This window comes from Rhinoraja longicauda, chromosome 3 (assembly GCF_053455715.1).
Source record: "Rhinoraja longicauda isolate Sanriku21f chromosome 3, sRhiLon1.1, whole genome shotgun sequence".
NCBI lineage: Eukaryota > Metazoa > Chordata > Chondrichthyes > Rajiformes > Arhynchobatidae > Rhinoraja > Rhinoraja longicauda.
Window position 1 is genome coordinate 87250139 of NC_135955.1, and position 15920 is coordinate 87266058.

At 41.4% G+C, this 15920-nt stretch overlaps 1 protein-coding gene across 1 annotated transcript in view; it reads right to left on the bottom strand.

The window, feature by feature from the left end:
- Window positions 1-10248: 10248 nt before the first annotated feature.
- Window positions 10249-15920, bottom strand: part of mrps27 (mitochondrial ribosomal protein S27) — a 72555-nt gene continuing 66883 nt past the window's right edge. Inside the window, exon 11 of the mRNA XM_078397063.1 lies at window positions 10249-10580. Within this exon, the coding sequence (XP_078253189.1) occupies window positions 10323-10580 (258 nt within the window). The 3' untranslated portion in view covers window positions 10249-10322. The remainder of the gene's footprint in view (window positions 10581-15920) is intronic.

The window sequence follows — 15920 nt, forward strand, 5'->3', positions numbered from 1 at the left end:
GCTGTAAGGCAGCACCTCTACCGTTGCGCCACTATGCCACTCCCATCCCATGGCATGCTTAAAGCATGCCAAAGATTCATTGGGTGACAAAAAAAATCTTATCTTTGTCCTAAATGGCCAATCTTTCATTTTAAAACTTTTTCCAGACATATCAACCAGAAGAAACATCAGCTCAGTTCCTACCCCATCAAGTCTGAAAATAATTTTGGTTCATTGAGATTTCCTTGTGGGATTACTGAAATTACCATTCAGAGCATAGAACATAGTTCTCAACATTGGAGCATATCAGTTACAGAGAAAGTCCCATGTCCACAATGATGTAGGTCAGAGCTATACCGTAGCTGATGGAAGGACTGTTCAAAAGTCTGATAACAGGGGAGGAGGCCGTTCCCGAGTCTGGTAGAGTGCACTTTCAAGCTTCTGTATCTTCTGCCTTAAGGAGAGTGGGGAGAAGAATGAATGGCCAAGGTGGGAGTGGCCCTTGTGTTGGCTGCTCTTTCAAGGCAGCGAGGAGTGTAGATTAATTCAATGGTGAAGGTCTGGTCCATGATGATCTGGGCTACAACCACAACTCTGCCATTTATTGCAGTCTTGGGCAGAGCTGATCCCAAACCAAACCCAGACTGCTTAATCTCTGAATTACTTTGCATATTTATTTACAGTTACAGCATTTAAAATTACAGTTGCATTATCAGAACCCTGAGGATATAATGAAATATTCATTTAAGTATTTTTAAACTTCCTAATATTTTGGAAAAAGGAATTAAACTGATTTTATGAATACTTAATGTTATTAGAAATGCTTCTGCAATTGCATTTTGCACAAATCGCTAAATGCACCTCGCATCTTTACAAAACATCATGACCACTGAGAGGTGAAGTGAATAACATTGATTATCTTGTTACAATGGCACCTGTCAAGGGGTCGGATATATTAGGCAGCAGGTGAACAGTCAGTTCTTGAAGTTGATGTGTTGGATGCAGGAGACATGGGCAGGAGTAAAGACCTGAGCGACTTTGACAAGGGCCAAATTGTTATGACCAGACGACTGGGTCAGAGCATCTCCGAAACGGCAAGGCTTGTGGGGTGCTCCTGGTCAGCAGTGGTGAGTACCTACCGACAGTGGTCCGAGGAGGGACGAACCTCAAACTGGCGACAGGGTGTTGGGCGCCCAAGGTTCATCAATGCGCGAGGGCAACGAAGGCTATCCCGTCTGGTCCGAACCGACAGAAGATCTACTGTGGCACAAGTCACAGAAAATTTTAATGGTGGTCACGGGAGGAATTTGTCACAATACACAGTGCATTGCACCCAGCTGCATATGGGGCTGCACATGGAGGACCAACAGCATATTAGGCAGGTGGTCATAATGTTTTGGCTCATCAGGTGTATCGGTGTATAAAACATGTACAGGTAATTATTAATTGAAAATAGTTTGCAATGGTAGCTGTTAGTCTCAGAAATCAGCTTAGTTTAGAGCTTGGTTCCTACTATTGCCATTACCTAATTGCCATTGTTTTAATCATGAGTCAAATTGAAAGAGAAGGGAAATATGGTGATTTTTAAAAATGTGGCTTCCAACAAAACAAGACTTTACAATTTCACATGCCACTTTTACCTTGCATTAAACAACTACAATTTGTGGGGAAAAAACTAAGAAAAAGACTGCAAAAGCTGGAAATATGACAAACAGAAAATGCTGGAATTAAATATCAGGTCAGGCAGCATCTGTGGAAGGTGGAACTGAGATAATGTTTCAAATCAATGAACATGCATGGAAAAATTAGAAATTATTAGATTTGAGTGAGAATAGAGAGATCAAATATGTTTGTGATAGGGAATAGGTAGTTGATTGGTGGGCATGTTTTCCCAGTCTCCTCTGAAAGGCCAAGAGGTTTAAATAGCAGGACATTAAAAAGGTATAGCTAAGGTGCACATATTTAATATATTAAAACCAACCCAGATTGCTGAGCAGATGAGGTGACGTAGTGTTAAGATGCAGGAACTGGTGCAGCCTATTGTGATTCACAGTCCATATCCTTAGTGTTCGTTGCCCGCTGAAGGATCTTCAGCTCCAGGTTGATGAGCTGCAGCCTCGAGATTTGTCAGTGACACGAGGGTGGGGAGGTACCTGGATGCTATGTCCCAGGAAGCAGTCACATAAGAGAGTAGAAAAAGCAATTGCAGATGCTGGTTAATACACAAAAGAACACAAAGTGTTGGAGTAACTCAGCAGGTCAGGCAGCATGTGTAAGAAGGAACTGCAGATGCTGCTTTTCACCGAAGATAGACACAAAATGCCGGAGTAACTCAACCGGTCAGGCGGCATTTCTGGAGAAAAGGAATAGGTGATGTTTCAGATCGAGACCCTTCATCAGACTGACTGATAAAGGGTCTCGATTTGAAACGCCACCTATTCCTTTTCTCCAGAGATGCCGCCTGACCGGTTGAGTTACTCCAGCATTTTGTGACTAGGTCAGGCAGCATCTCTGGAGAACACGGACAGGTGACATTTTGGGTCAGGATGCTTTTGGGTCTTCAGACACTTTTAGATTTTTTAGAGATACAGCGCAGAAACAGGCCTTTCGGCCCACCGGGTCCGCGCCGCCCAGCGATCCCCGCATATCCTACACCCACTAGGGACAATTTTTTACATTTGCCCAGCTAATTGACCTACATACCTATACGTCTTTGGAGTGTGTGAGGAAACCGAAGATCTCGGAGAAAACCCACGCAGGTCACGGGGAGAACGTACAAACTCTGTACAGACAGCACCCGTAGTCACTTAGATTAATTGCCTCAAAACTGAACAGTGGTCAAGTGCAGGATTCTGTATCTGCATAAGTAAAAGGCAGGGTCGAGGGATTCAGATATAATTTTGGAGGAACATCAACTTTGTCTCTCACATACATGAGGTTTTGGATCCCTAATTGGACAAGGTTGGGGATTGCAGGGAGGGTGTGTAAACTCTGGCACAAGGGACATTCAAGTGGGGGGAGAAGAGAGAAATGTAGTAGAATTGGGGTAAACATACTTAGAGGAACACACACTTGTCTGCAGCAAAGACAGAGTTATGAAGTTTGTGTTACCTCTAGTATTGCGATTGAAGATTTATCTTTCAGGTGGGAGAACATCTTAGAGTGAGAGTAGGATCCAGTTAACCTTATCCAACTAGGCACTAATGACATAGGAAGGAGATTTTGCTGAGGATAATGAGCAGCTTGGGGCAAAATTGAAAAGCATAACCTTCTCTTTCTTGATATCATGGACTAGAATATCACCATCCCTCTTACTGATCTCACTATCCCCGTGTCCTACATTTTAGTGAATATCAACATGAAGTACTCATTCCTCTGGCTCCAGGCATAGCTTCCCTCCTGTCCTTGAGAGGTCTCCCTTCTCCTTAGCTACCCTTGTTTTTAACATGTATATGCCTTGGATTAATCCTACCCACCAAGGATTCTGCTGTGCGGCTGCAAGTAAGAATTTCATTGTTCTATCTGGGACATATGTATGACCATAAAACACTCTTGACTAGTTCATGGCTGTTTTAGGAGTCCAGATTCCATTCTCTGCTTCCTTTATATATTTATTTAGAAGGATGAGGGGGGATCTTATTGAAACATATAAGATAATTAGGGGATTGGACACATTAGAGGCAGATAACATGTTCCCAATGTTGGGGGAGTCCAGAACAAGGGGCCACAGTTTGAGAATAAGGGGTAGGCCATTTAGAACGGAGATGAGGAAGAACTTTTTCAGTCAGAGGGTGGTGAAGGTGTGGAATTCTCTGCCTCAGAAGGCAGTGGAGGCCAGTTCGTTGGATGCTTTCAAGAGAGAGCTGGATAGAGCTCTTAAGGATAGCGGAGTGAGGGGGTATGGGGAGAAGGCAGGAACGGGGTACTGATTGATAGTGATCAGCCATGATCGCATTGAATGGCGGTGCTGGCTCGAAGGGCTGAATGGCCTACTCCTGCACCTATTGTCTATTGTCTATTGTCTATTGTCTATAGGGCCGTGACTAATTTCAGCTTCCCAAAAACTTGCATATTTATTTTGTAACAAAGGAATATAAGCTTCAGTATATTAACAGCAAGAGGATAGCCAGGGAAAGTGTAGGGGTCCTGAGGGATTATAGGTGCAATTTTCATGGAACTACAGAAAGAGAATAAAGGCCAGAAGTGATTATTTCACCATATATTAACAAAGGAGAAAGATATTGTAGCTGGAAATTTTGGGGAAGGAGATATAATGAAAGGCCTGGATTGAATGGATGTGAAGAGGATGTTTCCACTCGTGGGAGGGTCTAGGACCAGAGGTCGTCGCCTCAGAATTAAAGGACGTTCCTTTAGGAAGGAGATGAGGAGAAATTTCTTTCGTCAGAAGGTGGGTAATCTGTGGAATTCTTTGCCACAGAAGCCTGTGGAGGCCAAGTCAATGGATATTTTTAAGGCACAGATAGATTCTTGATTCGTATGGGTGTCAGGGGTTATGGGAAGAAGGCAGGAGAAAAGGGTTTGGAGGGAGAGATAGATCAGCCATGATTGAATGGCAGAGTAGACTTGAGGGACCGAATGGCCTAATTCTGCTCCGGTCACTATATAAAAGTACTGATATTCTAGAACACAATATCCCAAAGGACATTGTTCACTTGGTGAACATAAAGGCAGTAAATCCCAAGGGACTGATGAATGATAACCCCAGACTCCTGTGGGAAGCAAGGGTGTAGATAGCAGGGTTTCTGAGGAATTTTAAAATTTCATTGGGCATTCATTTGTGAGGTGCCAGAAGACTGGAAGGCAACAAACGTAATTCCTTTATTCAAGAATTGCGGGGATAGGCCACATAGGTGACAAGGAAATCATTGGAAAATTCTAAATATGATCAATCTATAATTAGAAAGGTAGTGGTTACTCAGAGTTGTCAGCATAACATTGTTGTCGTAGGTCGTTTCACTAATTTAATCATATAATTGAGGGAGATACAATTGACAGTGTACATGGAATCAGGTAACGATTCACATGGAAGGCTGGTACAAAAGTTAGAATCCTTGAGACCTCAGCTAAATTGGGTCTAAAGTTGGCTTAGTAAAAGGAGACTGGTTGATGGTGGAGAGTTGCTTTTGAGATTGGAAGCCCGCTACTAATGGAGTACCCCAGTGATTGGTACTGGGATTCTTACTATTTGTAATAAATATTACATTAGGAGGAATAATTAGTAAATTTGTAGATTATGCAAAAGTTACTGTTGGTGCGGAGAGTGAAGCAGATACCCTCTAGCCACAAAGATGTTAGTTATCTGGCAGATTGGGCAGAGCAATGGCAAATTTGTGAGCTCAATGATACATAATGAATGGTATTAGTTTAGTTTATTATCACGTGTACTGAGGTAGACAATAGACAACAGGTGCAGGAATAACCATTCAGCCCTTCGAGCCAGCACCGCCATTCACTGTGATCATGGCTGATCATCCACAATCAGTACCCCATTCCTGCCTTCTCCCCATATCCCTTGACTCCACTATCTTTAAGAGCTCTATCTAACTCACTCTTGAAAGTATCCAGAGAATCAGACTCCACTGTCTTCTGAGGCAGAGAATTCCACAGATTCATATCTCTCTGGGTGAAAAAGTTTTTCCTCATGGTTTTTCCTCTCTGGGTGAAAAAGTTTTTCTTCATCTCCGTTCTAAATGGCCTACCCCTTATTCTTAAACTGTGACCCCTGGTTCTGGACTCACCCAACATTGGGAACATGTTTCCTGCCTCTAGCGTGTCCAATCCATTAATAATCTTATATGTTTCAATAAGATCCCCTCTCATCCTTCTAAATTCCAGTGTATACAAGCCCAGTCACTCCATTCTTTCAACGTATGACATTCCTGCCATCCTGGGAATTAACCTTGTGAACCTATGCTGCATTCCTTCAATAGCAAGAATGTCCTTCCTCAAATTTGGAGACCAAAACTGCACACAATACTCCAGGTGTGGTCTCACTAGGGCCCTGTACAACTGCAGAAGAACCTCTTTGCTCCTATACAACTTCTCTTGTTATGAAGGCTAACATGCCATTAGCTTTCTTCACTGCCTGCTGTACCTGTATGCTTACTTTCAGTGACTGATGTACAATGACACCCAGATCTCATTGTACTTCTCCTTTTCCTAACTTGACACCATTCAGATAATAATCTGCCTTCCTGTTCTTGCCACCAAAGTGGCACAGTGAAAATCTTTTGTTGTACACTCTGCAGTCAGCGGAAGGGCAACACATAATTACAATCGAACCATTGAACTAGGGAGTATTGATTGAGGAACACAGGGACTCTGCGAAGGTAGATAGAATGGTAAAGGCATACGAAGAGCTAGCCTTCAGGTGGCAGGGTATAGTAGGTAGGTTATGATGTAACTTTAACATTGATGAAGCCATATTTGAATAATTATATGCAGTTTTAACCACCTCGGTATGGAAATGACACAATTGCTCTGGAGATGATGTGGAGGATAGATTCACAAGGATAGGTTAAAGGGACTGTTTCTGCATATTAAGAGTCCGGCTTCAAAAATGTGTAGTGAAAAGTAAATTCACTCTATCCCTCTTGCCAAATAATTGAGGGGCAGGAATCTGCAGCAGTAGTGTATTTGGATTTCCAGGTGCATAAAAGGCTGGTTCACAGGATCCGAGCTAACAGTATGAGGGGAGTGTATGTACGTGGATTGAAGAATGGTCATCATATAGAAAGCAGAGTTATAATGTGTGGGTCTTTTTCAGGCAAGAAGGGTGTAGCTAGTGGAGTACTCAAGGGTCCAGACGGATAACTGTCTCCTTGCAGCTGTGTCCCCCTCGGGTGATGAATCTGTGGAATTCATTGCCACAGATGGCTGAGGAAGCCATTGAGTGTCGGAAGAAGGGTCTTGTCCCAAAACATCACCTTTTCCTTTTCTCCAGAGATGCTGTCTGACCCGCTGAGTTACCCCAGCTTTTTGTGTCTATCTTCGGCTGAGGAGGCTAAGTCATTGGTCATTTTTAAAGCAGAGATTGATAGGATTAGTAAGGGGGTCAAAGGTTATGGGGAGAAGGCAGGAGAATGGGGTTGAGGGAGGAAAATAGATCAGCCATGATTGAATGGCGGAGCAGACCCGATGGGCTGAATGGCCTAATTCTGCTCCGATGTCTTATGAACACGGAAGAGGAACAGAGTAAGTTATCCAAGTTTGCCGATTACATAAAAATAGGTGGGTGGACATGCTGCAGTGAGGACATTTTGATACTGCAACTGCAAAGGTTGTGAGTGGGTGAAAATTTGGTAAATCGAATTTAATGTAGGAAGGTGTGAGGTCATGCACTTCAATAGGAGAAATCAAAAGGCACTATTATCTAAATAAGGACTGCAAATGAGTGCAGTACAGAGATTTATGAGCCATCTGTGCACGAAACAAAGATTGTATGTAGGTGCAGCAATTAGTTGGGAAAGCAAGTGGCTTCTGGGCTTTTTTTAAAAAGGGGTTGGAGGTAAGAACTGGAGAGGTACTGTTCCAATTGTACAAGTTGCTGGCGAATCTGCATCTGGAGTAACAATCTTTTGATTTAAGCGGTACAAAAGTGATTCACTTAGCTAATTCAAGGAACGAGAAGGTTGTCCTACCAGTACGGGAACATACGAGCCCTCCGAGAGAAGCAGCCTTCATTTCAATGCCTAGGTCTATAAACTATCACAACATTTTGATGAAATTTACATCTGTTGCATCCATTTAGTGAAGCTGGCTGGTGCCGTATTGAATATAATGTGGCATGAGACTTCACTCTAAAGGGAGAACATTGTACGTTAAGTACTAACAACTGCAGATATACTTGTATAGACATGTGAAGAAGCTTGAAATGCAGATTACCAGTTCCAGATTGATGGGCCATTAATGGTTGTGCATTCCTATTTTGAAATACAAATAAATAACTAGATGGCTTAAAATTAGTGATTTGTTATACCGAGGCCAACATAACACTTGAATTGAACACACTCTCTCAAAGTTCAAAACCACTAACTGAAGAAGGGTCTCGACCCGAAACGTCATCCATTCCTTCTCTCCAGAGATGCTGCCCGTCCCGCTGAGTTACTCCACCATTTTTGTGTCTATCTTCAGCGTAAACCAGCATTTGCAGTTCCTTCCTACACATCCTAACTTTTCAAATTGCTTTCCATCTTTTTAAATTGAATTATCCTACATAATTATCCATCTTAATTTCCCATTTGGAGATGATGTATATATTCAATTACCTCCATCTATCTCCGTCCCACCAAAATCGTTCCTGCTTTCAGTTCCCCCAAAGGTAACACTCATTGTATAGCAACAACCCACAAGACAGCACAGGATTGTTTTATAAAGATTCACATAATAGCTTTAGGTGGCTAATTTTAGAATGACAGGCTGATATATTGGGCACAGAGATAATGGAGGATAAAATAAGGGACAAAATGAACGTTTAGATCATGTGCATTATCTATGGCTTCTGAAAATTGTCAGAAGTCAGGATAAGGATGAAACAAATAAACTATAATATTTGTGTTTTATGACTATTAGTTACTAGCTCTTTGATTTGGCCTAAACTATACAAAGGGTTTAATAAGATCTAAATCAGGATTATATTAGAAGCTTGGCATGTCTAGCAGGAAATAAAATTCCAAAAAGATATATTTAAAATATGAATTTCCCATTAAAGTCCCTGCCATATCATTTGAAAAATTTCATTAACATCTGTTTAAAGTGCAATAAAGATACAGTAAGTATTCTCCTAAAATAACAAAATAATTTTCCAATGAAAACTTCATAATCCTATAATTTTAGAACTGTGTTCAAACAGCATATCCAAATTGCTAACTTTCAATGGAGGTTTACTCTACAAATTATATTAACCTTATTACTCCAAATAGTGATTGGACCACTCAGATTAACGCCATGGCCACAGGAGCAGGTCAGAGGCTGTAAGTGAGTTGTCTTCTCATAGCCCACAACCTTTCCAATGTGATGGAAAATTCTCCACTTCTCTGAACGAGTGCAATGCCAACATTTCAATGAGCTCAAACCATCCAGGACAAAACAACCTACATCTCTGAAGAAAAAGGATGGGTGACGTTTTGGATCGGGACTCTTCTTCAGACTGAAGTCTGAAGAAGGATCCTGACCTGAAATATGGTAATTCGAGTTTCACTGTAACTTAATTGGTACATGTGACAATAAAAAACATTTTGAACCTTTGAAACGTCACCCATTCTTTTTCTCCAGAGATGCTGCCTGACCCACTGTTACTCCAACACTTTGTGTCTATCTTTGATATGAACTCGCATCTGCGGGTCTTTGTTTGTCTGGTGCCCTACTTGATGGGCACCCAGGCTGCAGTATCATCTAGAAAATGCAATGCATTTCGTTTGCTTAGTTTGTTTTGACAGACCTCCAAACTCTAACAAGTAGAACTCAAGCAGCAGTCACATGGGAACATCACTGTTTGCATGTTTCCCTCCAATCAACCCAGCTTCCTGACTTGGAAGTATATCGCAGCTCCATTTCAGCGTTCCTTCGTTGTGAAGGAATTTTAATTCTGGGACTTTCCACTAAAGAGCAGTCTGGCAATAGACAATAGGTGCAGGAGGAGGCCATTCGGCCCTTCGAGCAAGCACCGCCATTCAATGTGATCATGGCTGATCATTCTCAATCAGTACCCTGTTCCTGCCTTCTCCCCATACCCCCTGACTCCGCTATCCTTAAGAGCTCTATCCAGCTCTCTCTTGAATGCATTCAGAGAATTGGCCTCCACTGCCTTCTGAGGCAGAGAATTCCACAGATTCACAACTCTCTGACTGAAAAAGTTTTTCCTCATCTCAGTTCTAAATGGCCGACCCCTTATTCTTAAACTGTGGCCCCTTGTTCTGGACTCCCCCAACATTGGGAACATGTCTGGACTCCCCCAACATGTTCAATGCTATGGCTCATCATCATTTTCTCAAGGGCAATTCTCAAAATCCACATAACATATTATGAATATATAACAGAAGCAGTCTCAATAGGACCCTTTTATGTCGAACAAGATGTATTGACTCCTGTACTCAAATCCTCTTGCATTAAAACCTTTGTTACTTCTAACATTACCCATGGAACATTAACTATTTCAATTTCTATAGATGCTATCCGTTTGTAACATTCTGCTTCACCTATAGATATGATGAGAATGCAAAAGTGCCACACATACTGCATTTCATGGCATTATTTAATTAATACAGTAAAATTCACTGAAGGTCCAGAAGGTGTGGGGATGAGAAAGATGAGTATAAAAAGGTTTAGTTTGCAGCTTTTGCAGCTTTTGCAGCTTTTGCAGCCAGTCTGGCTTCTCTTTCTTGACGTGCTTTCTCCCTCAATTCTTTTTCACGCTGAATCAATCCAGCACGTTCTTCCTCCCATTTTTCAAGCTTCTTCTCATAATTAAGGATCTCATCAGCTTCAGATGATGCAAGATTTTCTTTGATGAGTTTATCTGTCTGTGTCAATAGAGTTTCGACTTCAAACTTTCCAAGAGTCTCCAGCTCTACATAGAGTTCCTATTAAAAAATAAGTACATCAGCCATCAGTAGAATACAAAGCAAGAAGGCAGTTTCAATTAGACTACAGTGGCTCACAAAAGCCTACAAAGCATTAAAAAAAATGGACATGTACAATGAATAAAAATAATTTATTCCTGGCATCAACATTATCCATTCAATCAAGAGGATAAGCCAAAATTGAGGGTGATCTCTTGCAATGACACATCCCCACCAGATAAGTTCAATGCCATTTTGAAAAGGCAAACGAACTTGTACCTGGCTGTCCCCCATCCCCCGCTGACTCTGTCCTATAGACACAAAATGCTGGACTAACTCAGCGGGACAGACAGGCAGCATCTCTGGAGAGAAGGAATGGGCGACGTTTCGGGTTGAGACCCTTCTTCAGACTGATGTCAGGGGAATGGGTGGGACAGAGATAGGATGTAGTCGGAGACAGTAAGACTGGTGGGAGAACTGGGAAGGGGGAGGGGATGGAGAGAGAGGGAAAGCAAGGGCTACCCAATATATCTCTGTCAGAAGTCAGAACTGCTTTCACTAGGGTAACTTCTGAGGAAGTGCCAGCACGGGTATAGTCCCTTGAGGATCACGAAATTGTGCAGAAGTCAACTGACCACAGCCTTCACTGACATCTTCAACCTCTCATTTCAATAGTTTGTTATCCCCAGTCTGCTTCAAAGAAACTACCATCATCCCAGTGCCCATGAAAAATAAAATGATGTGGCTCAATGACCATCGTCCAGTAGCTGTCACGTCGGTCATAATGAAGTGGTTTGAAAAATTGGTAATGGTCTTCTAGGCAATTTAGACCAATTGCGATTTGCATTCAGGAAAATAGGAGGATGGCATCTCTCAGCTCTGGATCACCTTGATAAAAATAACACCTGTATCTGACAAAAATAACACCTGTATCAGGATGTATTCATTGACTACAGCTGAGTGTTCAGCATCATAATACCAAATTCATTCATCCCCAAACTTCTGGACATTGATCTTGGGACTTCCATCTGCAACTGGCTTCTCGACTTCCTGACCAACAGATCTCAGGTCAGTTAGAATTGGTCATGACATTTTCTCATACTGACAATCAACACTGGTCCCCCTCAGAGTTGTGTACTCAGTACTCTGCTCAACTCCCTGCACATCCATCACTTCATGGCAAAGTACAATGACAACTCAATTTTTGTTTGCCAACGATACCAATATAGTTAACCGGATCAACAATGATGAGACGAAGTCGAGCAAAGGGATCAAGAACCTTGTATCATGGTGTCCGGACAAGAACCTAGCCTTTAACATCAGCAAGGCAAAAGAGTTGGACGTTGACCTAAGAAAGTGAGGGGATGAGCACCTCATTAATGGAGTTGCTGTAGAAATAGTGGGCAGCTTCATGATCCTATGCTTCCATATCACCGGTAACATAAATTGGAAAGTGCATCAGCATATTTCCTTTCTTGGGAATCTGAGAAGATTCAGCACGTCCACAAGGATTCTCTTGATCTTTTACAGATGCGCTAGGGAAAATATTCTGAAGAGATGCATCTCTGTCTTGCATCGCAACTGCTGAGCTTAACTGCCTGAATCTGCAGAGAGTGGTGAGCACAGCCCTGGCACTTCCTTCTATACAGGCCATTTTTTATTTTAATTTAGTTTAGCTTAGATATCCAACACAGAAACAGGCCCTTTGGCCCACTGAGTCAGTGCCGACCAGCGATCCCCGCACACTAACACAAACCTATACATACTACGGACAATTTAAAATGATAACAAGCCAAATAGCCTACAGACCTGTACGTCTTTGGAGTGTGGGGGGAAACTGGAGATCCTACGCAGGTCATGGGGAGAATGTACAAGCTCCGTACAGACAAGCACCAGTAGTCAGGATCAAATCTGGGTCTCTGGAGCTGTAAGGCACCAACTCTACCGTTTCACCACTGTGCTGCCCTTCAAAATTCTTGGTATCGGGAAGGGTGGAAGTATCATCCAGGATTCCTGCCACCCTGGCATTTCCCATTTCTCTCTTCTACCTTCTGGGAGTATATACCTGAGGATAGCTCAGATATCCAGACTTGAGGAGAGCTTGCCCACTGCCGAACCATCCACCTCCTATCCGAAATTGCTGCCTCCATTTTACACTTGACTCGACCTCATTCCATTATCCCATTATTATACTTTAGTATTTTTTGCACAACCTTGAACTACACTTCAATCTTGCACCATTTTATTGTTTTGCATTCATCATTGTGTTTAATATTGTATTTATCATTGCTGTATGTATGCTGTTTTACTCTGAACAAGGAATTTCATTGGACTGGTGTACATGACAAAAAATGAATCTGAAAATCTGATCTGAGTGAAAAGCAAACAAAAAAAAGATACTGAAAATCTGAAATAATAAACAAAAATGCTACCAATACCCACAGGTGAGACAGAGTTAATGTTCAGGTTAATGATGAGTTTTGATACAAACTTGACAGTCTAGTTACCTAAAATGTTTAAATGTATTATACTTTGAAAGCTGTAACGTGTCAAGTCAAAAGATGCGATTCCTGAAGCTTACAAAGCTTTGTTGGAATATTATAAAAGGCCAAAGACATATGTTACAATGGGAATGGGATAGAGAATTAAAGTAACAGGCAATTAAAAGCTTAGGATCTCTCAAGTACTGAATGGAGCTGTTCTGGAAAGCCATCATCCAATCTGCGATTGTTTTTTACCAATGTGGTTGAAGATCAAATCATGACAGAATGTAGTAAACTAAATTGGAAGACATACAAGGACATCTTCTCAGTATACTGCATTTGGTGTTTGCACTACGATCTTAATATTGGAGAAACCAAACACAGACTGACTTAGCTCTGCAGAATGCCTCCATTTTGTCCATAAAGTTGCCCTGAATATCCAGCTCCCGTCACTTCAATTCTCCATTCCAGTCCTATCAGACTGTGTTCTCTGACACAGATCTAACAGAAACTAAAGAAACAGCCTGACCCTATGCAATTCAGTCTCCTGGTGTCCAATCTATCAACAATATCCCTTTTGCTCTCTCTGCCTTTCCTCCTCCACTGTAACTGAACCATGTTTTCTTGGTTCTACTGAAAGGTCATCAAATCTATGAACTTTGTTTTCTTCTCCAAATATGCTGCCTGACCTGTTGACTATTTCCATAAATTTCTGGTTTTATGTCAACTACTAACCTTTCCCCTCTTTTCCCTCTGGCCAAGTAAAGCAAAGTAATACCAGTACAAACAGAACTAGTGTGATTGGGTGATCGATGGTTGGCATGGACTCAGTGGGCCGAAGGGCCCGTTTCCCCACTGTATCTCTAAATTAAGCTATACTAAACGTATATGCAAATAATGGCATAAAGAAGCAGGAGAGCTGCATCAGCGACTTTTACATTAACAACAACGTCAAATTCCTTCTCAGAAATGAAGTGGGTTGGAGGCCTTGGGGTGGATCTGTCTTTTTCCCATGTAACATCTTATTGCTTTCCTTATCAGGCCTAATTTTCTATTCTGTTTTTTTTATTGAAATGTTCAATAAAAATTCTATTCCCTCTCTTTTGCTGTCCAGAATAATAACTTAAAATACATTGGAAGACAGCCAGTGTCTGCAAAGGAGGAAAAAAAGTACTTTAGGGAATGGTATTCTTTGCCAAAATTGAAGATTGAGATAAATGGCCAATCAAAGGTAGAAAAATATGCAGACAAGCAGGGAACTACCAGTTATCCTTTCACAGATGAGGAGTTTATCTGCAATCTTTAATAAATAATGTGCTATAATAGATAATCAGTAAGATAAGCACACAGAAAGGACATAAGATGTGTCAATTGCAGGCATGGCATGAAAAGAAACCCAAGTGCAAAAAAACTGTGTGGGAGAGAGAAAAAAATTGGAAAAGTAATTGATGATCCAGGCAGATATAAAGTGTAAATATAAAATATATGGAGCAAAATTACACACGGACAGAACTGCGAGATATACACAAAGAACAAGGCGACTGGAGAGGTTAGAGAAAAATACATGCAAGGAACTGCAAGAGATGTGAACGTAACATTTTGCAACCACACACACTGTTTTTACTTACTTTGTCGTAAAGAATTGAAAAGATGCCCAATATTTTATTCCTTGATCAGTCATACTCTAGACAATATTCAGTACGAATACATTGTACTGTGATTGCTATCTTCTTTCCACTGAGCACAAATGTTACCATGATACAGCATGTTTAAAGTAGTTGAGGGCAGAATTAACTTTTAGGCAAGAATTCTAAAGTGGCGTTAATTAGAAACGGTATTGGAGAACCTCTGGACATGAAGTCACTGACTATTAGCCGGCGCTTCACAGGTCAGCCTGCAGTTCAGATCATCTCTGACTTCCATGTCTGTACATTGCATTGCAAAATTCAGGAGCAGTCTGGAGATCAGGTGTGCTGAATCTTGAACGCATTAGATCTAGTTTATTAGAGGAAGAGCACACAAATTCTGAACCGATAAAACCACAGCTGAACCCTTGGTTCTTCACTGGGTAAGGGAGGCGACATAACATATTCCCATTCATATGAATGGGATCACCAATCTTGATTGAAACGATGGATTGGAGAGTCTAGGATCAGAGGACATAGCCTCAGAAGAAAAGGAGATGAAAAGGAATTTCTTTAATCAGGGGGTAGTCAATCTGTGGAATTCATTGCCACAGATGGCTGTGGAGGCCAAGTCATTTGGTATTTTAAAAGTGGAGACTGACAGACTCTTGATTAGTAAGGGAGTCAAAAGATATAGGGAGAAGGCAGAAGAATGGGGTTGAGAGGGAAAGATAGATCAGCCATGATTGAATGGCAGAGTGGACAGGATGGGTCAAATGACCTAATTCTGCTCCTATGAGTTATGAATATAAATTGTGTAAGCTTTCTCTCCCCCCCCCCCCCCATGATTTTACTTAATTAATTTTCTAATACCTAACATTTTAAACTAAATTTATCAATGTTTTCAAAATTTATTGAGATCATTTTGAATTGTTTTAAGGTTATAAGGTCCTAAGTTATAGGAACAGAATTAGGCCATTCAGCCCATCAAGTCTACTCCACCATTCAATCATGGCTCCTGCCGTCTCCCCATAACCCATGACACCCATACTAATCAAGAATCTATCCATCTCTGCTCTCGTCAGGCATGAGAAAATCTACCTTGTGAATGAAGTGGTTGAATGGATTGAAATTGGCCACGGGCCACGAAGCACAAAATTGGCTCCTCCAGTATCTATGGGGCTGCTTCATATTTTGATTTAAATTAATATCCTGGCCTCAGGTACAAAACAATTTCAAAATTGAACTTTTCA